We start from the raw sequence: 24,553 nt of genomic DNA on the forward strand, positions 1-24,553 counted from the left end.
TCTTTATCTGATCTTGAGATGATTTCACCTATCATAACTTCAGTTGCAACATCAGTTATAACCTGATGTCTATCTGTCTGAATCCTAAGTAGTTTCTATCATTGTAGTTGGTTTTGTAACCTATGTTGCAACCTGTTGTTCTGCTTGTAGCTCTTTATCAACTAATTCACAATTCTGTGTGATAAGCTTGTTTGGCTCACTTGATGAATCTTGAGTCTCCATATCAGAGAAATCATCAACAACAACATTAATGATCTCCATCATTTTCTTGGTCCTTGAATTGAACACCCGATATGCTCTACTAGTAGTAGAATATCCCATGAACACTCCTTTATCACTTTTCTTATCAAACTTTCCCAGCTGATCTCTATCATTCAAAATGTAACATTTTCTTCTAAAGATATGAAAGTATTTGAGGTTTGGCCTTTTACCTTTCCAAATTTCATAAGGTACCATGTTAGTTGAGGGCCGAATATACGCACTGTTGATGATGTAGTATGTTGTATTGATTGCTTCCACCCAAAACCTTGTAGAGTATTTCTTTGAATTCAACATAACTCTGGCCACCTCTTGAAGAGTGTGATTCTTCCTTTCAACCACTCCATTTTGTTGAGAAGTTTTTAGAGCTAAAAATTCACGACGAATCCCATGTTCTCTGCTAAATTCTACAAACTGAGCATTTTCAAATTCTCTTCCATGATCACTTCTGATTTTGATAATCCTCCCAATTTGATACTCTTTCTCATTTTGAAGTTGCATGCATAACTTCTTAAAAGCTTCAAAGATATCTGATTTCTCCTTGAGGAAGTCCACCCAAGTATACCTAGAATAATCATCAACACACACAAATACATATCTTTTACTTAACAAGCTCTCTGTCTGTGTGGGTCTAATAAGATCCATATGTAAGAGTTGCAATACTCTTGTTGTAATAGTGTGTTGCAATACTTTGTGAGTAGCACGACTTTGCTTTTCCAGTTGACAAGGTCCTCATACACCATCTCCCTTTTTTGTAAGCTTGGGCACTACCTTATCAGCTCCCATTTTTGAAACCTTTATTAGGTTCCTGAAGTTCAGATGTCCAAGCTTCTGATGCCAGATTTCAGTGATGTTGCAAGATGAGTTGTAACAGACTTCAAATTTTTCTAGCAAACAACAATTGTTTGAAGATCTTAAACCAGTTGAAACACATTAACCAGCTTCATCATAGACCACACATCTCTCCTAAGTGAATTTTACCACCAAATTTCAATCACACAATTGACTTATACTCAGAAGATTTTCCTTGAGTCCCTCTACATACAGAATGTTTTTTAATCTTGGATACCCAGGAACTATCAATGTTCATTTTCTAACTATTTGACCTTTCTGACCATCACCAAAAGTCACATGCCTAATTGGACATTCTTTGTAATTCATCAAAAAGCCTTTGTCACATGTCATGTGTCTTCAACAACCACTGTCATAATACCAATTGTCTTTTAAGGATTTTTTTCATTGAAGAGTATCCCACTAAGTCTTCTTTTCTGACCCACATCTTCTTGATTTCTTTCTTCTTTTCTCTAGTATATGGTTCCTGCCTCACATTTTCATCTTCATTCAAGTCTTTCTTCATCTTCAAACATGTTGGAATCTAACAAGATCCCCTTGTGTATATCCTGCAAGTGCACGGGTTTGTCGAAGTAATAATCCCGGGTGAGCGGGTATCGAATCCACAGGGAGTAGGGAATAAAAATACTTAATTTGATTCTTAGCTATGTAAAAGATCAATGATAATGAGTGTGACAATGATTCAATTCTCAACAGTAAAAGCAACAAGTAAGAGAGAAAAAGTAAAGAAGGGGGTAAGGCAATCGATAAAGATGGGGTACTCGGATGATGCTTCACCTAGGATAATCGCTTCAAGTGCAAGAACTCTCTATTATGCTTCCTAATCAATGGAATGGTGAGTCATGGAAATCCTTAATTACATAGTCCCAAATCTAAGGTCAACTATGCCTAACTCTATACATGTCCCGGAGGAGAAATCGAACAATCTTAACACCTCGCACTCGCATAGAGTTGCAATAAGCTCTAGGGATTCCAAGTGATAAATATCTTTCTTATTATAAACCTAACCTTTTGGTCCAGGTGGAAGGTCCCTAACCACAATTGAGCCCTAGATACTAAGATCACCTCAACGCTTCACTCCGTTACACGCGCAACTAAGCCCCAGCGGAAGTTCATCCCTTAGACCATTCACTCTATTATGACCGTAAAGAACTCGAGGAATGGAGGTAGAATTTATCACGCCGGAGGAGAAAGGGGACGCTCCTGTACCTCTCGACTCACCATCTCAACCCTCTCCAACCTAGCTTCGTCTAATGCTCGTGGTGTGTCACTCACTCACAAGGTTACCAACAAGAACTCTCAATCCTAGTGTCACTCTAGGGGAAATGTTTATACAATCAAGCATTCAAGGTTGGAACTCACAATAAACATCAATTTATTGAAAGCATAATAAAGAGGTTCAAAGAAACAAATACATCCTAGGGTTCACCAAACCAGAGTACCCACTAGGGGTTTAGCTCTCCATGGAGGTAAGTACAATCAAAGAAATAGAATGTAAAAGCAATGAATCCATAAAGAAACCCCCTCGATAGTCGTGTTGATGGTCTTGTGGAAAGTCCTCTACTCGTCGTCCAAGGATTCCCTCGTCCGGTATAGGATACGCCTCGACGGAAGCTCCCCTACCAACCTTCTTCCAAAGGAATGACGATGTTGGGGCCGTAGAACCTCTCCAAAACCTTGGCCAATACCCCTTGAAACCCTAGCTGAAACCCTCTCTCAAGTTGGGGAAAAGATGGAGAAAAGAATACTAAAATCGGGACTGATTCTGCTTTAAATAGGGCTAGAATCGGGCGACTACACGGGCGTGGATGCTTCACGCGCCCATGGGGAATTTCCACATGGGAGTGGATAATTGCCACACACCCGTGTAGATCCTCTAAACTCATGTTCTCTCGGCCGGCTGTGAACAGTGCTGTTACAGTACTTTCTGCCGTGTTGCTACAGTGCTCTGCTACAATATCCCGCCTGAATAGCTTCCTGAATCCATACTTTCATCGGCGTAACGCAAACGGGCACACGTTCACGTCGTGGATCACTTGCATCTTCAATGATAGGCACGTTGGTGAAGCTCTTGTTCTATGTGCATAAGTCGGAATGCTCGAGTGTGACTGCCTTTGTGCCCCTCCAAATGGATGTGCCAACTCGAATTCGAGGAGGTTGGCACACACTCTAGCATCTCACATCGACCTATGTCTTCGCGTTTGAACCTTGGCAAGATTTCCTCCAAAATCGGTAAATTGTAATCCACATTGGCTTCTTTCCTTCATACTTGACCTCACAACCCTACCTCCACGAAAGTAACATAAAAACACACATATTAGTGTAAAAACCTGAGAAAAGTAATGCTCAACATAAGGAATGAATGCTTCGCATTCATATCGCACAAGCACTTATCAGAATCCACTTCTTTGTTTTTCCAAATACTCTACCATTCTTCATGACTTCCTTTAGTTGATAACACTCAGGTCTTATATGACCTCTTCTTCCACAATGAAAGCATATGGCGACTTGTCTTCTATGTCTTCTCTTCACCTTGTTATACTTCCCTTCTTTATATTCTTGAGCATTTGATAGAACACAACCTACTTCAACTTTGCCTTTCTTGACTCCTAATGTCTCTTTTACAGTCTCAATATTATGTTGAGTCACACTTGTTTTAAAATGTATCCCATCAATCTTGACTTTTCCTTTGTTCATGCAGTTTATGATCTTTTCAACATTGTTCAACTTTTCTTGATATTATTTTAACTATTTTGTAAGACTTTTGTTTTGTATAAACATTTTATCAAGTTTATTTAGCATAAGTTCATACCCATGAAGAAGATCATTTTTAGTAACCTCTTCATAATCACTTTCTTCATTTGTTGCTATTGATGTTGTAACTAGACTTGCAAAAGCATTGAAATTTCTAAAAACTTTGGCTTTCTTCATCACAACTGGTAAAGAAGTATGATTGTTGATTACATCTTCTGCTTTGTCTTCAGTTACAATAGTCCGTTACAACTCTTTCGGCCTTGTTGCTTTAGCTTTTCGAAGCTATATCTTCTTCTCTTCTGCCTAGATTGTGATTCATCTCATAGGATTGTAGGGATACCATCAACTCATCAAGTCTCATAGTTGTGATGTCCTTTGCTTCTTCTATCACAACAACTTTAGCATCAAATCTTCTTGGAAGAGACCTGAGAGTTTTTTGAACAAGTTTTTTATCAGAATACTTCTTACCGAGTTGAAATGCTTGATTTGCTATATCCATCATCTTGCTATTGAATATGGTGATAGTCTCTTCTTCTCTCATCTTGAGATTCTCAAATCTAGTTGACAACATCTAGAGCTTGGAGATTTTTTTCACCAAATTTATACCTTAATGAATTCTTTGTAGAATGTCCCAAGCGTTCTTGGTGAAATCACAAGTTACAATAAACTTGAACTGGTTCTCATCTTCTCCTCCAAAAATAGAATTGAGTATCTTCCAATTAGCATTTGCATTGAGCATATCTCCGGGACTTAATTTACTCTTCATCTTCATGGTCTCATCCATGTTTTCATTAACTTTGATTGGGGGAGACCATCCTTCTTCCACGGCTTTCCACGCACTCTCATCAAGAGATTTGATGACAGCCTTCATACGTGTCTTCTAGTATGGATAATTTGATCCATCGAGCAATAGTGATCATGTGACAGAAGCTCCTTCTTTTTCGGCCATCAATGGAACTTACTAGGACCTCGCTGAATTTAAAACCAAAGTGAACACAATGACCTATTCTCTGATACTACTTGTTAGATCCACTGGTGTGGTTTGTGGATTTAGAGAACACTCAAACGCTTATAGAAATTTCACACAAACCAAACAAAAAAGAGACACACAAGATTGGTAACCTTGTTTGGCGTCAGCTCGTCTACATCTAAGGGGCCAATCTTGGAGATAAATAATCCACTAAAAGAGGTAAAAATATATGAGTACAAACACTTTGTCACTCACTCTCTCAAACTAAAGATCACTTCCCTCTCTAGATTGTCTAGTGCCTACACACTATGCTCCTCAAGAGTCACACCCAATCTCAGAGCAAGGTAGTTTATATAGATGCCTCAACATCCTAAATATAGCCCATACATCTTTTAGAATCTCTTTAGCTACTAACTTTAGAATCTTCCAAAATTAGTTGTTGCAACTCTTATTGAAACACAATTTGCAACATGGCGCTGACTGCTGACTTGACTGATTTCTGGTTATGTTGTGAATGACCTTAAGATCTATCAACCTCCTGGTTATGCTTAGTCTGAGTCGGTGCAGCTAGATCTCTCGATCTTGACTACCATCAAGTCTGTCTCCTCAGTTCCTCACCACACAGTCCCTCGCAAGTGGCACACATCTTTGTGTGTCTTCATGAAACGTAACAAACTTGATCTTCAATTCATCCAAGTTTGGTCTTAAAATCTTCCCATGAATAGATCTTCAATCAATCATTCCAATCATGTCAACAATAGAAATGTCTTTAATCATACCCTTAATAATCTTCAATCATACTTATTATTTAGTCTCCAATCAAATCTCTCTAAATATGATCTTGATATGATCTTGTCTTCAAGTTGTAACACACACCAAAAATAGCTTCACCAAGATCTCCCAAGATATTTGACTTCAAGCCAAGACTCCTTGCTATGTCACCATGCCTTGCCATGTCATTAATTATGCCATGTTACAATGATTGCCTCGCCACCTTGTCTTGGTGTCAAATTATGCCAAATAATGTGCATTTGCACTAATAATAACCTTGTACTTTCTAACCAAGCCATGTTTGCATGGATGCAGGAGTGAAAGTAGCATGAAATTGTAGCAATATGGAGACCTTTGTGACAACAACATTGTCAAAGAATAAGGGACCGTTTGAAGCTGAAATCCCTTGAAGATTATTAATTTTCATGTGTCTCATTGGTTGTTAGTTGCGTGTTGATTGTAAAGAATGCCTTTTGTATGCATGGTTACCTTATTGAATAATATTACAAGTATTGATTGTATGCATTTGTAATGTTTTCTTAATCTAACTATTATCAATTTAATAGTTGTTATATTATTATTATTTTGGAAATTTGGAATATAATAATACTAGGAAATTTTGAGTAATTCTCTTATGAAGTTTAATAACAATATTTCATTACAAGTGACGGGGAATGGACATGCAATGTTTCTCAGTTGGAAAATGACATACCAAAACCTAGAATAAGCTCTAGAATCTTGAGGGAAAAAAAGATAACAACTCATTCAAAAAACTCAATTAACATAATAAATTTTCAAGATCTGCCTTAGCCCACTATAAATGAAAGATAAACACTAATGGTAAAACCATGAAACAATTGCCTTAATAAGCTAAATGTTGAAACACAAAATGGTCTGGACAAAATTAGATGAAAAGGCAATAAGTGTAAGGAATATATAGTTCTGATTTCCTACAACAAGTTGCAACCCTTTGGAATGGAAGCAAAACTCCATTTAAGCTAACAAAACATGGAACACCCCATTCAACAACACTCCCCTTTAGCTAACAAAACTTGCAAAAGGCCATTCAACAACACTTAATTTAGCATTGACTGACCAACTAATGGAATATCCTTGACTTGAGACACAACATCAATATCTTCTTTAACCATGCTCATTCTTGCATATGCCTAATCACACAGAGAACATATATCATATGTTAGTCAGTTAAAAATTTAAACATCTTCCTCAACCTAGGATGTTTATATCTCACAAAAAAATAATATATAACATAACAAGTGCATATACCTCAATCATAATATTACCTATGTGAAGATATCCATTCATTACCAAGACTTGTACCCAAAACAAGAACCAGGCGCTTTGTACTCTATCAGTCATTATTGGTTCAATATAAGGAGAAGACAAAAATTACCTATGTAGGATGAAAAATTAGTTGGGAAAAAAATTACTAAGCCTTTCTAATTACCTGTGAAGAAGTATCAATGTCAATAATTTTGAAAGTGAAGCTATCAATATGGCTATTTAGTACATTTGGAAGAGAATTTGAGTTCACCTAAGAAATATTATAGTCCAACATATTAAAAACAATTAATTCAATACCATCACAAATACTATAATAAATAAATATTAAGTAACATAGCATTACCACACTTTCTTGAGTAGAAAGTTCAACATGTTTGTTGCATTGACTTTGTGCATTTTCCTTTGTTTGAGTTTTTTGAAAGAAGAAATATTAGTGTTGGTCTAAATAATTATTGTCGAATTGAGAAAGAATGATAAAAAAAATGCAAGTACCTTTTTCTTATTTCTAATGATTATTTCCTCGACCTTTAACTTTTTCCTCTTTGATTGTGGTCAGACTTTACTTCAGACTTTTAAACAAGTTAAAAACTTTGTAGTTGAAGTTATTGTTTAGGTCACGATTATGATCTCCTTCCAACAACATTGGTGCAATAACTTGATCCAAACCATTCTCTCAATAATTTGCATTATCCATCAACTTCTCGATTTCATTATTGACACGTTTCATCAAAAAATTATATTTTTTGATAGATTTTATCCAAATTTCTATGGTCTTAGAAAAATGCAAGCATGATTTGTTGTATCACACTTTCTACTCACCAGTTTGAGAATCATTATAACAATTCATCACATAATTATGTCTCCCTTTGATATCTTTCATCCAATGGGGTAAAATATATTGAGATGTAACCTCTTTTGCATTCCTCTCAATAAGAACCTTGCTTATTGATAAGTGCTTGAACATGCATATTTTATATATTAATTGCACTATATTTTGCATATAATTTCATATGTTTAGCACCAAACTAGTACGTAATCACATTCTTTTGATCGGTGGGGCTTTAATTGCATTTCAGGACCAAAGAAGCGAATATATAGGCTATTTGAGGCAGATTAGATCAAAATACAAGTTCCAAAACATCACCATGGCCTCCTTAGAGCTGTGGTTAGAGTGTGCTAGTGAGCACAATCCATAGGATGACATCATAGGAGACACAACGACCATTGTACACATAACACGAGTGGTCAAAACACAAAACATCCAGAGCTAGTCATACCAGAGTGTGACTTATAGCCCAAGAAAGAATTTTGATGATAACGGCTTGAACAATAGCTGTTGTGACCCCTTGTGCCGGACACATTATAAATAACCCTAGAGTTTCTGATTTTTTGGAGAGGATATTTTACCAAATTAGGTTAGAGGTGGCCAAATTTCTGGAGTTTGGTATGGCTAAAGATGAGATTCAACACAATTTCAGTGGATCCGGTGGATTCTTCAAGGAGAAGTCAACGAACATCTATAGTGGAGGGCACGTGAACAGATTCAACACCATCTTGACACCCTTGGGGTCTTCTCAACCTCAATCATCAAAGACTTATTGAGGGGAGTTAGTTTTAGGATCCTTATTATCTTTCTTGTGAATTCTTTATAATCTTTAATACTTATTCTGATATCCATGAGAGGACCGAATTAAGAGGTGAATTATATGATGATGTACCTAGTCTTTTACTTGTAAATATTGATTTCATTGGTAATATAGTATTCCTTCTACTTGCTTGAGATTCATTGCTTGCCTGCTTCATGTTTGTTGTATTGATGTTGTGAGGAAAAAGATTCCCACTCATTAGAACACCCATACTTTGTTAGATCTATGAATGTGCTAAGAGATTAGGCATAGCTAGGTGTCTGGATTAGGGTTGTGGAATTCTTATTCTTAAGGAGGAGATAGGAGATTGGGTTGGAAGAGATTTCATCTTAAGTTTCTAGTGCTTCAAACCTGGTTGCCAAGAGATTGGGACCAGCAGGCCTTTGAATTCTCTCGGTCCAACACTAGATAACATTGTCATATTTTATTTTATATCACAAGTAAGTGCTGAGGGAATCTCCATACGGGTACCCACTCCTTCCAATTGCACCTCAATCTCCTCAATTGTATATTAGTAGTTAATTTTTAGAAGTAGATTTATTTTATTAGATTTATCACCATAGGTGTTAGGCTATTGATTAAGCAAAAATAAAGTAATATGAGCGTCTCACCATTCCCTAAGGAATATGACCACTGTGCTCACTCACGGGGTATTACTTAATGCCTATATACTTATGGAGTTGCACACATTCGACTACTAGAGTTGGTTTGTGCGAGTGACATATATGTCTGCAAATAATTCCTCTAAACTCAAATAAATGACATGAGCATTTGATATCAAATTCAATCTCATTGTGATAGACATTGAACATCACTGTCTTCTAAGTTTTCCTTTTTTGCCTATGAAAAAATTTGTTAGTTGAAAAGTCAATTTTGACCCATTTGACCTGATAAATGTAAGATTACAATATAGCATCCCTCTCAACTCATCTTTAAACAACTTAAAATTTTCATTTGTATATGATAACATTAATTTTGGTTTGATAATTTGTGATTATAGAATGGACATGAGAAAAAATTTGTTAGTTGAAAAGTCAATTTTGACCCAAGTGACATATATTGCACTTTTGAAAATGTGATTTTTGTGGGCGTAGTGCATAATTATGCTCCAAATGGACATGAGAAATAGTAGAGCGACCATCATTGCTAACGATAACATTAATTTTGGCTTGATAATTTGTTTTGGTGGATACACTTGGATTGAAAGAATTTTTTATAGTGGATATTCTTTTGCCACCTCTTACACATGCAAGTTCGTAATATTTTAATTTTCCATCATCTCCTGCTCTTGTACTTCTTTTTATAATGCCAAACCATTCTTACTAAGCATATTCTACATAGAGGTTATAAACTTCTTCTTTGGAATTAAATATCATACCTGCTTTTGGAATGACATTTTACATCTTTGATGTGTTCTCCGCAAGTGCACGAGTTGCACACAAGTAGTAGAGTGGTACCCTGTGAGGGGTAAGGTTGTCAACCTCAGGGACTGGACTAAAAATACTCACTTACCAATGATCTATAGTTAGAATGAATTGATGATTGGATTAATTCAAAGAAAAAGGAAAATAAAGAAGTGAGGGAAAAAGGGGAACATGTGAAGATAATAGGCAACTGGGTTAAGTGTCAACAACAAGAGAACAATGCCCCAGGATGTTTCTTAAGCACTCAGTAATGCTCACTCGCTCTCATGATTTACGGTATATTCTTAGGTTCTAGTGTGTGCTCAAACGCAATGTTGCAACTATGGCTCTCAACTATATCGAGTTTTGCAGAGGTAACTATGGGTTCAATGCACACTAAGTTTTGCTAATGCCTAGGGCAACGACAACTGTGACAATCCACCATCGAGTTTTACCTAAGCAACTATGCAGATTAAAGCACATCAAGTTTTGTAAACACAATATTTAACACAAGAACAAAACAAAACTCAGTAAATCAAGAAAAATACAAGTGTTTAAGCATACAAAGTGGCATAGTTTGCACCCCGGAGCACCGTGGCCGGCTAGCCCCTCATGGTTGGGTACAACATGCAGGAAATGACAATAAATCTAAAGAAAGAAGACATGACTTCCTTCTCTTCAAGATTTGCATCCAATGTCGAGCTTTGTGTGCTAGCACCACTTCCCTTGTGCCTCCAACTCACTCCATGTTGCCCTAGAAGATGTGGCTAAGCTTGATCTTCGCTCTCATCAATGTCCTCCCGGTGGAGAAGATGATCCCAGAACAAAGATGCATGCAAAACCCTAGAAACTGGAGTTAAAAAGGGAGATTTCGTGTTCGACACGGTCGGCGCACGAGCGTGTTCGAACCATGTTGTATCGAGGAAAATGTGAAATAGTAGGCCCCTACTTGGAAGATTTAGTAGAAGGGATACGGTCACGTATTAACCGTGTAATGATGTGACACGAGCATGTCAGGAGCACCCAGAGCGTGTCACCTTTTCTTGAATAAAATTGCCTTTGTCCTGGGTTTTTCAGTGGTGTAGACACGACCATGTCCTAACCGTGTCAAGCTTGAGAACACCCTTCTACAAAGATTTCTTGTTGGATCAACATCAAGCTGAGATATTCAGTGGGCATGATAAGGGCGTGTCTCGCCCGTGTCCAGCTTGAGTACTTGAGCCCTTTTTAAGTATTTTCTCATTTGTTTCCCGATTTCACTCCAAATTGCGTCGAGGCCCCCTATTCCTATACACATAACAATAATACCCAAAATAGCACCGCACGTGCAAAAAAGTAACTTGAGAACAAGAATATTGATAGATTTGGGGTATGAAAACATGTATATAACGTGCACTCATCAATCTTAAAACCTACGCTATGTTTTTTCCTTCTCTATATTCAATGTTTTTTAAATCAGAAGAACCAACTTCTTTCTCATTCTTGCTCAGTTCAGAAGGACCAAACTTCAATTCTGCCATATCATTCTTGATTCTGATCTATGTTAATAGACAAATAATAACTATAACATAAGGGTAACATAAATTAAATATGACATCATAACAAGGCACAACAAATAAAAAATATTTCAATACAATATGATTGTGTATATAAACATGATAATGAATTCTAAAAGTAGCATCTTTAATCAAAACTTCCATTTTCTTTGTGAATATCTTGTTTTCAAATAAAAGATGAGCACTCTTGATACTCTAAACTTCACTAAACAAACATGTCAAAACTTTTTGAAGTAGCAACTCGCTATAACGACAAGGATGATTGAAAATGAGGGCAAGATAGTGCATACTTAAAAAGGTATCTTTAAGATAATTTTTTTCTCATCATTAGATGTTAAAAAATCAACATCATTTACAATAAAAAAATAGAACATATATGAGTGATTGAACAAATACACAAGATAATGATCATGCTACAAATGCACTTTTTTAACCATATATCATGCTCTTTAATGCTTGAGTGTTTTTTTTTAAATTGCAAATAAGCACATATACATGGGTGATTAAAAAATTAAACAAAGCAAAAGATGGGAGATATACACCTTCAGACAAAAAGTTAAATGCTTTGTCAGGAATTAATTTTAACTCATGTTTTGCCAATCTAAAAATTAATGGTAGAGTTAAAAATTAATGGAGTTTTAAAAAATAAATCATGACATTATAAAAATTAAAAGCATAGCAATCTTTATCACAAAAAGAATATAGCTTTTTCACTACCTCACAACACTCAATGTTAAGGGAATGGTGAATTGATGGAGCAACAAGTTCATCTCGAGAAAGTGGCTTGAAGACGAAGACGAGAATGAAGATGGGAAGGAACGACAAGTTTGTCTTGGGAAGGTGGCATGAAGATGAAGATGAGAAGCAATTACAAGTTCATCTTGAGAAGGTGGCATGAAGAAAAAGGTCTTGAGAAGGTGATGTGCAGAAGAAGATTGGAGGGCATGGGAAAGTAAGTTATTTTTTAATTTGTTAATTTTTTCATGCTAACTAGGAGAGAGGTGTAGTATCCAACTCATTCGCGAGGCAAATTTGGGGCCCTTATTTCATGCATATAGCATTACTCATAACTAAATATGCATAAAAATAAAATCCAAATAAATTATTCCCACTCCATCCACAAGGGACTAATCAAAATAAATCAATCAATCAATGATTTTATTTAAAATTTGCTTTGTGACTCTCACATCATGTAATTCGATTTTGTTATAATAATTTTAATATTGTAAAATTATAATATGACATCTTTTCATGTCATATAGTTGTTGTAGTAGTTAGTAAACACCTCTTCATGTAAATAGGAAGTTAGGGAAGTTATGTTGCATCTCTTTGTGCAATAAAGAAGTTCCATGTTGTTAGAAGACATCCTTTTGTGTAATAAAAAGGAGTTATGTAGTTATTATGCATCTTTTTATGTGTAAGGGGTAGTTAGAACTTCCAAATCTGAATTTATATAAGAACACTTAAGTGTTGTATGGAAGATATAGAAGATAGAATATTTGAAAGACTATCTAAGTGCAACAACAAACAATTCCTCATTCTCCAAGGCTTACTTTGTTGTGTGTGCAACATAGTAAGGGGATTCTTTGTATCCTAAAGGCTTAGTATTCACCATTGGCACACAAAGTAAGGGGCTAATTCTCCTATAGGAAAGTGTTTCATGCCTAGAATCCAAAGTGTATACTTTCATTGTTGAGTGTTGATAAAACCCTTCAAAGTTTTCAATAGCCACAAAAAAATCCATAGAAGCCGCACCCAAAGGAATGGTTGTTTACATGGGGAATGCAACTACTACTAATGTACTTGGTATAGGTAGTGTGGAACCTTTGTTCACATCGGGTAAGGAATTAAATTTAACCAATGTGTACTATGTACCAAAAGTAAATAAAAATCTTATATCTTGTGGGTTACTTAATAAGTTTGGGTTCAAACATGTATTTGAGCGAGATGACTTTATTCTCTCAAAAGGGGGGACTATTTGTTGGGAAATGTTATCTTTGTAATAGAATGTTCAAGTTGAATATCAATAAAGATCAAGTTTCTTCTTTATATGCTTGAGTAAAATGAATTTCTATGGCATAATAGACTTGGACATGTACACTTCAAAAGGATGCATGAAATGGTAAAATTAAATTTAATTCCATTTGTGGAAAAATGTAACAAAAAATATGACAATTGTATGTTAACGAAGATCACAAGAAATTCTTTTCCTAATATTGAAAGGAACACAAACATATTAGAACTAATTCATAGTGATATAGGAGATCTACATAATTCACCAACACAAGGTGGTAAAAAAAAGTATTATATTACTTTCGTTGATGATTATCATAGACATTGCTATGTATTCTTATTGAGTTCTAAGGATAAAGCTTTAAAAAAATTCAGAATTTATAAATCTGAAGTAGAGCTTCATTGTGAGATCTTTATCAAGTGATTAAGGTCCTCTAGGGGTGGTGAATACTATGATCCTAAGTATTTTGAATCCACCGGTATTGTTCATGAAATAACCGCTCCATATATACCACAACAAAATGATTTAACGGAAAGAAAAAACTGGGTTTTGATTGAAATGGTTAATTTGATGATAACAAAGGCTGGTTTAAGTTATGGCTATTGGGGTGAAGCAATACTTACAGCTTGCCATATACTTAATCGTGTTCCTAACAAACAGAACAAGATTAACCCATATGAACTTTGGAACAAAAGGATGCCAAACCTTAACTATCTTAGAGTCTGGGGATGTAGAGCTATTATAAAAATTCTAGAACCTAAAAGGAAAACGTTAGGCACAAAGGGACTTGAGTGTATATTTTTGGGTTATGCACACAATAGCAAAGCGTATAGGTTCATGGTTATTGAACCAAATGACTTTATTTCAGTGAACACAATCTTCGAATCAAGAGATACTATTTTTAATGAAAATAGGTTCCAATCTATTCCAAAAGTTGGAAATAATACCGTAATGGATCAAAATAATGAACAAATGATATTAGATAATAAGCAAAATGATAATGAAATTGTTGAGCTTCAAAGAAGTAAAAGACAAAAAAAGCAAAAAGCTTTGGTAATGACTATTTTATGTATTTAGTAGAAGGAACTAGAGAAGAAATTAATAGTCAAATATCTTATTGCTTCAACTTGGAAGCAGATCGGAAAACTTTTGATGAGGCTATGAAGTCTCATGATGCTTTATTTTGGAAAGAGGCTATTAATGATGAAATGGACTCTATCATGGGTAATAATATATGGGTATTAGTTGATCTTCCACCAAGATCTAAAACTATTGGATGTAAATGGATTTTCAAAAGGAAAATGAAGGTGGATGGAACAATAGATAAATTCAAGGCAAGATTAGTAGCTTAAGGCTTTACACAAAAACATGGTATTGATTATTTTGATACTTACTCATCTGTTGCTAGAATAGCTACTATAAGAATACTCATTGCTCTTGCATCAGCTCATAATCTTGTAATTTATCAAATGGATGTCAAGACAACTTTCTTAAATGGTGAACTAGACGAAGAGGTATATATGGAACAACCAGGAGGGTTTGTTCTACCCAGTCAAGAAAGAAAGTATGAAAACTAATTAGGTCTTTGTATGGACTTAAGCAAGCACCAAAACAATGGTATCAAAAATTTGATAAGGTTGTTATTGCTAATGGATATAAAATTAATGAATCGGATAAATGTGTCTATAGCAAGTTCAATGGTGACCAAGGTGTCATTATCTGCTTATATGTGGATGACATGTTAATTTTTGGTATGGATTTGAAACAAGTTGAAGATACCAAAGTATTTTTATTAAAAAACTTTAAAATGTCGGATATGGGAGAGGTAAATGCCTTCCTGGGTATAATGATCGTAAGAGATCAAGAAAGTATTACACTTTCTCAATCCCATTACATTGAAAACGTGCTTAAAAAATTTAATCATCATGATTGTATGCATGCCTCTACTCCGTTTGATCCTAGCATGAAGTTGACAAATAATATTAGTGATTTATTTTCACAATTGGAATATGCTAGGATAATTAGATGCTTAATGTATGCAATAACATGCACTATACCTGATATTGCTTTTGTAGTAGGAAAACTAAGTCGATACACTAGTAATCCAAGTCACATACATTGGCATGGAGTGAGAAGAATTCTCAAGTACTTAAAGAAGACCATTGATTATGGCATTAACTATTGTGGATATCCTTTTGTTTTAGAAGGGTATGCGGACGCTAGTTGGATTGCTAATAATGAGAACCATTCCTCGACTAGTGGATGGATTTTTATGCTTGGAGGTGGTACAGTTTCATGGGGATCAAAGAACCAAACTTGTATTACGGACTCCTCCATGGCCGCAGAATTTGTGCCTTTAGCATTCGTTAGTAAAGAATTGGAATGGTTGAGAGATTTAATGTTTGATATCCCATTAGTTACTAAACCAATTGCGCCAGTCTATATCTACTGTGATAGTGAGGCTGCTTTGGCTAAAGCATATAGTCAAGTATATAATGGAAAATCAAGGCATATTGGCATTAGGCATAATTATGTTAGAGATTTGATCTCTAAAGGTATAATTACAATAGATTTTGTACGTTCGGGTCAAAATTTAACAGATCTTTTGACAAAAGGATTATGAAGCGACCTGATTGAAAGAACTTCGAAAGGGATGGGACTCAAGTCCATTCATTCTCATCACCAATGAGAGAACCTCAACTCAATGCTTGGTATAACATTAAGTCTTGGGTTCAACGAGTCAAAGCATCTTGTAAGAAGTTATGGAAGCACTATGATAATATTAATTCATCCCAAGAGGGTAATAGTGCTTGGAACTCGCTATGACAATTAGGGTGAGCAAAGCTCTTAATAGGCCTATGGACAAACTTTTGTTATGAGTACCAAATGGCGGGGATGCTCTTGATAGGTTCTACCTATATGAGTGTGAAGTGGTGCCGCTTTAAGGGGTTAGGGACTTGACTCGAAGCACTCATGAAGATACCGGACACATGGCTTTCACGTGTCTACCCTATATCGAGAAAGGAAGAATTGAAAATGATTGCATGGAAATTTCATTCCTCACTTCATATGGATGTATGGTTCAAAGACTTGTCTACCATATCGTTCGTTGTGTTGTAATGACTTCCGCTACGTAATGGTTCAAGGTGCAAAGCACCGTTATTTATGTAATCTATTTTCTTTGTTTGTTTCATTGCACTTAGTAACCTTTTCAATTTTAAAATTGGCGGGGGATTTTTATAATAATTTTAATATTGCAAAATTATAATATGACATCTTTTCATGTCATATAGTTGTTGTAGTAGTTAGTAAACACCTCTTCATGTAAATAGGAAGTTAGGGAAGTTAAGTTGCATTTTTTTTTGTAATAAAAAAGTTCCATATAGTTAGAAGACATCCTTTTGTGTAACAAAATGGAGTTAAATAGTTATCATGCATCTTTTCATGTTTAAGGGGTAGTTAGAACTTCCAAATCTGAATTAATTTAAGAACACTTAAATGTTGCATGAAAGATATAGAAGATAGAATATTTGGAAGACTTATCTTTAAGTGCGACAACAAACAATTCTTCATTCTCTAAGGCTTACTTTTTGTGTGTGCAACATAGTAAGCGAATTATTTGTATCTTAAAGGCTTAGCATTCACCCTTGGTACACAAAGTAAGGAGCTAATTCTCCTTTAGAAAAGTGTTTCACGCCTAGAATCCAAAGTGTGTACTTTCATTGTTGAGTGTTGATAAATACCTTCAAAGTTTTCAATAGAAAACCTAAATCCAACAGATTTTACTATATAAATCACCTTATAATATTATATTATATATATATATATTAAAACAATTTATTTGGTGTTGACATGTTGTAAAACTACAAGGAGACTCATGGCATTGTCTCTTTGTATTTATTTTTAGTTTCTATTAATTACATAAAATAATATAATATTTTTAATATATTACAGAAATGCTTCATCAATGTTTTCAAAATATATAATGTTCTTAATAAAATTAGTATTTTCCTTTTTTAGCAATTCAATCCTTTAGTTTATCTTGGATATTTTTATTTTTGCATTTCGTTTGATTGAATAATTTCCCATTATTAAAGTCAATCATGAGTTAATCATAAATTGACTATTTCTTAAACCAATTGAGTTTATAGTTAAGTTTTGAATTAAATTTTCATAATTTACTCTAAAAGGTTGTTCTAATGACTATTTGTTCAACTCATATAGCAAAACCTAAGTTGAATAATGTGGCTTTACTAGCTATGTGGATGTCGATTTATATAAATAACTTTGTTATATCATTAAATATAAATTAAATTAAACTAGTTTGTTAGACAATTAGTCTCAGTACTCTTGGTTAAGTATAAAACTTGAGCTCAGTCTATAAAGCATACATTTTTCAAAACAAAAATATTTATTAATGAGTTCAAATTATAAAAATAAAATTCAATTTAAATATTTTATATTTTTATTCAAATTCAGTAAAATATAAGCAGTAATCAATTCTGACAATAATTATTTAGTACGTCATTTATTCATATATTATTAATAAAAATGTGAATTGATATAATTATTTTTATAAATAATATGTACCAATATCATAAAAAATGCATTTCTTTAGAAAAAGTATTAAACATATATTATAAAAAATGTATTAATTAGTCTTATTTTTTAAATATTATTATTGATTATATTTATTAATGTAATGATTTTCACTTATATGTTCTTTTAAAAAGAAAAATACCAAAAACTAATTAATTTATATTTTAATATAAATTTGTAAGTTGCTTTTCAAGCATAAAGTATTTGTGATGATATGTAAGTTGGTTGCAAAAAGCTCATGGTTTTTTCAACAAGCATCGATTATAGTCAGAAAAGCTCATAGTGACATCGCAATTTTGGTTGCATGCATTTATGTTTGTCACAAAAGCTTATACAACGGATGTTTGTGTTGATTGCAAAAGCTTATAATTTTTGTGGCACAATTGTGTTGGTCACAAAAACTAAAAGATTTTAGGATAAATATTTGTGTTGGTCGCAAAAGCGCATAGTTTTTGTCGTGAGTATTTGTGTCAATCGCAAAAGCTTATTGTTTCACAACTAGTATTTTTTTGATGGTCACAAAAAAAAATCTTTACACAAGGGCATTTTTATTGTCGGTTAAATTGATTGTTTTGCGATAGGTATTTTTTATGATTGCAAAAATAACTTTTTTCCGAGGGCATTTTTTTATAGTGCAAACTATTGACACAATAATCTATCACTTCTTCTAGATTAGGATAAATCCCAGTCAATGAGCTAAATGAATGATGAATGATGAATGATGAATGAAAGTGATGACAAGATAATGATGTTAAACCCATTCATGTTAAAGATCAGGGTTCTAATCTTTCATTCTGGTTGATCCTTCTCATTGTCCTAGATTTTTCTTAGCTAAGTTTTCAGCCAAAGATTGGGAAAAACAAAGTTGGTTCAAGCCTTGGATACGGGAAGTCAATCTCGACATCATCCTAGGGTAAGTAGAATAGGAAAGAAAAGAGTATGTTTGGAATTCCATCGTGATTAATGAGTTTAGAGCAAGGGTGTAAACGAGACGAACCGAGTATCACCAAGCTCAAGGGCTTAAGCTTGTTCGAGCCATGTTTTTTGTACTCAAGCTCGGCTCGCTGAAAAGCTAGAGTAGCTCGAGCTCGGCTCATCTAAGCTCAATTAACCTGTCAAGCATGATATCTCAATAGCCAATAGAATGAACACAAAAACGATCTGCAGGAACTGACATTGTGAATCATTGCGAAATGTTTTTGCAACTATCTCACACTGATTATATCATCATATCAAGCATTCATTTTTGTCTCTTTTTACTGGTTTCTGCTGAATATATGAGCAATGCATCTTAATTCATTGTACAATGAGCTGCAGTTTCAGATACATTTGGCTGTGTATTCTTGAATTTTTTTGATAATGGCTATGGCAAGGATTTACATAATTGTGTGCATAATTGCAACATCGAAGACTTAAAAATATCAGCTATTTTAAATATATGAAAGAATATTGCAGATCCTAAACTTTTTGATGTCAAAACAATCATAGTTAAAGCAGCCTGCATTCACTTATTAAATCTGCTCATCACCTGCATAGATGAATTACTTTGTTATAAAGTCAACAGGTTATAAAATATGATAACCATTTAACTGTATGCATGCTCATGTATTAATAACCTTGATTCAATGCTCTCCATAAAACAGAGAAGAGTTCAAACCAAAGAACATGAGCAAAGATACTGATTAGAAGCAGTTCAGGATTGGATGTGCTTAATTTTAAAGTGTAGTGAGATGAAGATGTATAAGCAACTAATCTTCAAGAAGGCTAGAAATTAATATAGTTAAAAACCGGTCTCATAATCACATATTATTTGGAATATAATGCAAGAAATCTACAACTAGAGAGAAGCTTTATGCTTTATCTCATTATAGTAATTGTTCATATTCGAAGACCTATGGAATGCCATCTATCAAAATTTTAACTTACTTATATACCTTGTAACAAGTGATAGTTATCAACAAAAGTCATTTGATGAAGGTTTTATTTATAATTTTAAGTGTTTGCGTACTAACATTGCAAATAATTTGTTTCATTAATTGTCCAACCCTATGAATTTTTTTCCCCAAATTATTAAAAAAGATAGCATGTGCAAGAAACAAGAAATTATACAGTTTTCTTGAAGTTTAATAAGGAAAGTATCAGACCTTCAAGTAATGTGTGCAAGTTAGATAAGCAACATATCGAAAACTAAATAAGTAAATTTTCAAGCTTATTTTTTTTATTAATTGCAACTGAATTTCAAAACAATATGAACAAATTATTTAGAAAATCAAACTAGAAAATCTGTTCAAAAGTTTGGAACCACGCTGGCACCCAACAAAATTAAGTAAAATGCCAATTATCACATTTAAAATCATCAAAACCCCAAAATCACAGCAAACAGATCAAGAATGAGAGGAAACCATTACCTTGTTCTCGGACCTAGTTTGGGCTTCTTGAACACAGAGAAGGGAGTGCTCAAGATAGAAGTCTGGGAGACGGCGGACAACGGAGAGGAGAGCGGGGAGCCACACCGGAGCTTGGATAGAGAGGAGAGATTGTGGTAGCGGAGGAGAATCAGGACAAGAGGATGGCTTCCTAAAGAGGAGTCCACCTAGTGGCGTTCTAGAGGGACATATAAGTGCTAATAGTGGCGAAAGAGGAGATGGCTGCGGGAAGATTGAGACGAACGGTGAGATGGAGAGGAGTATCATGGTGGTCAAGGGCAGCAAAAACGAGGTCGTTGAGGCGAGATCTAAGATCGGGGTGACGGGGAGTCGGGCATGGGTGGGAGCCGGGAGGAACTTCAAGTCTTCAATTATGGCTGATTGTTCACTGTTGATTTGGTTGAATAGATTAGGGTTAACTTATTTTTTTATTTGTGGCTAGAAACTTAGGCTTTGCTTGGGAGAGGGTTATTGGAGGTTTTGTAAGATAAGGTTCTCAACCCACCCTTGCTTGGATACATGGTTATGTTAAGGGTAGGGCTTAAGGGGAATAATGGAGGGTTGAGAAACCTCCATTTACCCCATTTTCTCAACCTTCCAAATTGGAAGGGTTGAGGAGGTTTTTATTTTTATCTAGACCAAAATACCTTATAACTTTCCAAAAACTACATAGGGTTATCAAAATACCACATCAATTTGGCCAAAAGCTTCACCATTGTGTTCTACGATCTCCTAGCCATTACACACGGTAGCAGGTGGTTCCATATGGTTCTCCGACCTTCGTGCGTCCGACAGCTTCAGGTACAGCTCCAAAACTCGGTACATCTTCTTCTTCTTCTCTTCTCTTCACTTCTTCTTCTTCTTCTTCTTCTTCTTCTTTTGCTTCTTCTTCTTCTTCTTCTTCTTCTTCTTCTTCTTCTATTTCTTCTATTGCTTCTTCTTCTTCTTCTTCTTCTTCTTTTTTAGACCAAATAAAAAAAACTAAATACAGGAGAAAGCAAACTCAGATTAAAAGTAACAAAGTGTAGAAAACCTAAAAGGTTGACCTAAATTCCTAGGAACTGAAACACTTATGGATTTTGTCTGAAATTATTTTCAAACCTCTAAAATTGATGTGATTTTTGGCTAAAAACATCTGCAAAACATGAAAATAGGCCTCTGGAATTTCACAGAAATTACATAAATGTATCATTTTTTTATGCCTGCCACATGCCTTCCGTGTATGACTTAAGAAGTCTGAATTTCTCAGTAAATCTTTATGAGAGCTGCTTGTTTTGTATTAATTATTAATATATAGTTATTTATTTTTATTTTTATTTTTTCCCTTTTCATGTGCTCAAAAGTGTGACTTGCTTTTTTCTTTTAAAGATTGTGGTGCAATGAAGTTGTATAAAATCATAGATTGCTTGTATGTTTCTATTAGAGAAATGATGTATTTCCTTCTTTGTTCTGTTTTGTAGAAAATTTGTGGTGATTATAAATTTAATAATAACAATAATTTTAGGTTTTATTTATGTAACTTTGTAATGGTTATACTGGAGTTTACATTTATGTCTATTTATGAATCAAATTGTTTTATGCTAGAACTAAAAGTGGTGTGTTTCCTTATGTTCTCTGTTTTCATTATTTTTTTAGCAAAATTTGTTATTTATTTTGTATATATTTTTATTTTATGTTAAGAATTGAAGGTTGAGTTCAGCTATAATAAATAAATAACAAAGCTATCACATTTTCCTTGTATTTCACCAACCTTTGCTTAGACTTCAAATTTAGCGGCTGAAACTAAAATTAAACATGAAAGTTGTTGAGTTAGAAATTTTATGTTTTTCCAGTTTTCATTTCCCATTTCCCATTTTCTTTCCTATTTTCCTTCTTGATTTTGTATTTCACCATTTCTTTTTTTTATTTTTAAATAATTATATGTTTTCCAGTTTATAACAATCTTTTATTAAATATAAAATTAGATGTTATCATAATAAATTTTATTTTTTGTGCAAATTTCGATATTTATTTTTGTTTAAATGACCAACAAGAAAAAGCTATTGGACAATCCTTATATAAAATTGCAATGTTTACACCATTTAGCAGCAACTCAAGTTATTATGCTAGTGATTAGTTGGATTACGAGGCGTAAGAAGGAACATAAGCATGTTAACAATCTAATTGCTCATGAATTACACCTTCATAGAGACCAAGCAAGAGATGTACTAATGTCACATTTTTTGTCAAGTGATTTATGTCATAACATGATAAGAAGGAGAACTAGGGCTTTCCTAGGATTATGTGAAATATTAGTTAGAGACGGAGGTCTTAGACCAACTTTGCAAGTGTCCATCGAGGAGCAAGTTGCAAGAACTCTATATTTATTAGGTCATAATGTCTCTCATTGTGAACTATCTTTCTTCTTCCATCATTCTCGTGAGACAATCTCCTATCATTTTCATAATGTATTGCAAGTTATAGTAAATTTAGTGGAAAAAATACCTAGTATAACTGGATGGCTCAGAAATCCCTTCAGAAATATTCAGCGGCAGTAGGTTCTATCCTTATTAAGGTAATCGAATCCCCAATGAATTTTAATTTTATTACAATTGTGTATAGTGTAATTGATGGAACATATATTTGTGTAAAAGTTTCCAATGTCGACACTCCTAGGTTTCGTAGAAGGAAGGAATACTCAACACAAAATGTGTTGGCCGTGATAAGTGCTTGTGTGATACTAATGCGAAGCATTCTTTCCTTATGTTGAGCATTACTCTTCTCGGGTTTTTACACTAATATGTGTGTTTTTATGTTACTTTTGTGCAGGTAGGGTTGTGAGGCCGAGTATGAAGGAAAGAAGCCAATGTGGATCATAATGCACCGATTTTGGAGGAAATCTTGCTAAGGTTCAAACGCGAAGACATAGGTCGGGTGCGAGATGCTAGAGTGTGTGCCAACCTCTTCGTATTTGAGTTAGCACAACCATTTGGAGGGGCACAAGGGCAGTCACACTCAAGCATTCCGACTTATGCACATAGAACAAGATCTCCACCAATTTGTCCGTCATTAAAGAAGCAAGTGATCAACGACGTGAACGTGTGCTCATTTGCGTTACCCCGATGAAAGCATGGATTCGGGAAGCTATTCAGGCCAGATATTGTAGCAGAATACTGTAGCAGCACTGTTCACAGTAGGCCGGGAAAACAGGAATTCAGAGAATCCACACAGCCGTGTGGAAATTATACACGGGAGTGTGAAAATTCCACATGGGCGTATGAAAAATCCACAGGCCCGTGTGGTCGCCCGATTCCAGCCCTATTTAAAGCCGATTCAGCACCGATTTCAGCATTCTTTTCTCCATCTTTTCCCCAACTTGAGAGAGGTCTTCGGCTAGGGTTTTGAGAGGTATGGGCTAAGGTTTTGGAGAGGTTCTACGGCTCCGACATCGTCATTCCTGAGGAAGAAGGTTGGTAGGGGAGCTTCCGTCGAGGCGTATCCTATATCGGACGAGGGAATCCTTGGACGACGAGTAGAGGACTTTCCACAAGACCATCGACATGACCATGGAGGGGTTTCTCTATGGATTCATTGCTTTTACATTCTATTTCTTTGATTGTACTTAGCTACATGGAGAGCTAAACCCCTAGTGGGTACTTGGGTATTTGTGAACCCTAGGATGTATTTGTTTCATTGAATCTCTTTATTATGCTTTCAATTAATTGATGTTTGTTGTGAGTTCCAACCTTGAATGCTTATTTGTATGAACATTTCCCCTAGAGTGACACTAGGGTTGAGAGTTCTTGTTGGTAATCTTGTGAGTGAGTGACACACCACGAGCGTTAAACAAAGCTAGGTTGGAGAAGGTTGAGAGGGTGAGTCGAGAAGTACAGCAGCGTCCCCTTTCCCCTCTGACGTGATAAATTCTACCTCCGTTCCTCGAGTTCTTTGCGGCCATAATAGAGTGAATGTTCTAAGGGATGAACTTCCGCTGGGCCTTAGTTGCGCGTGTAACGGAGT

General features: G+C 34.9%; 1 protein-coding gene across 1 annotated transcript; it reads right to left on the reverse strand.

Annotated features, from left to right (window-relative positions):
- Positions 1–19,350: 19,350 nt before the first annotated feature.
- LOC120251804 lies at positions 19,351–20,935 on the reverse strand. The gene is made up of 2 exons (XM_039260458.1): positions 20,537–20,935; positions 19,351–19,656 (listed from the first exon to the last, which is right to left on the reverse strand). Exons 1-2 carry the CDS (start codon positions 20,819–20,821, stop codon positions 19,633–19,635), a joined length of 309 nt encoding a protein of 102 aa, XP_039116392.1. The 5' UTR covers positions 20,822–20,935; the 3' UTR covers positions 19,351–19,632.
- Positions 20,936–24,553: the final 3,618 nt, after the last annotated feature.

Source organism: Dioscorea cayenensis, chromosome 20 (genome assembly GCF_009730915.1).
Source record: "Dioscorea cayenensis subsp. rotundata cultivar TDr96_F1 chromosome 20, TDr96_F1_v2_PseudoChromosome.rev07_lg8_w22 25.fasta, whole genome shotgun sequence".
Lineage (NCBI taxonomy): Eukaryota > Viridiplantae > Streptophyta > Magnoliopsida > Dioscoreales > Dioscoreaceae > Dioscorea > Dioscorea cayenensis.

Excerpts from the sequence above, each read along its gene's own strand:
- LOC120251804 (XM_039260458.1), bottom strand. The coding sequence starts at position 20,821 with ATGATACTCCTCTCCATCTCACCGTTCGTCTCAATCTTCCCGCAGCCA. Across the intron at positions 19,657-20,536 it reads AAACTAGGTCCGAGAACAAG|GTGATGAGCAGATTTAATAA; the intron begins GTAATGGTTTCC and ends TCATCTATGCAG.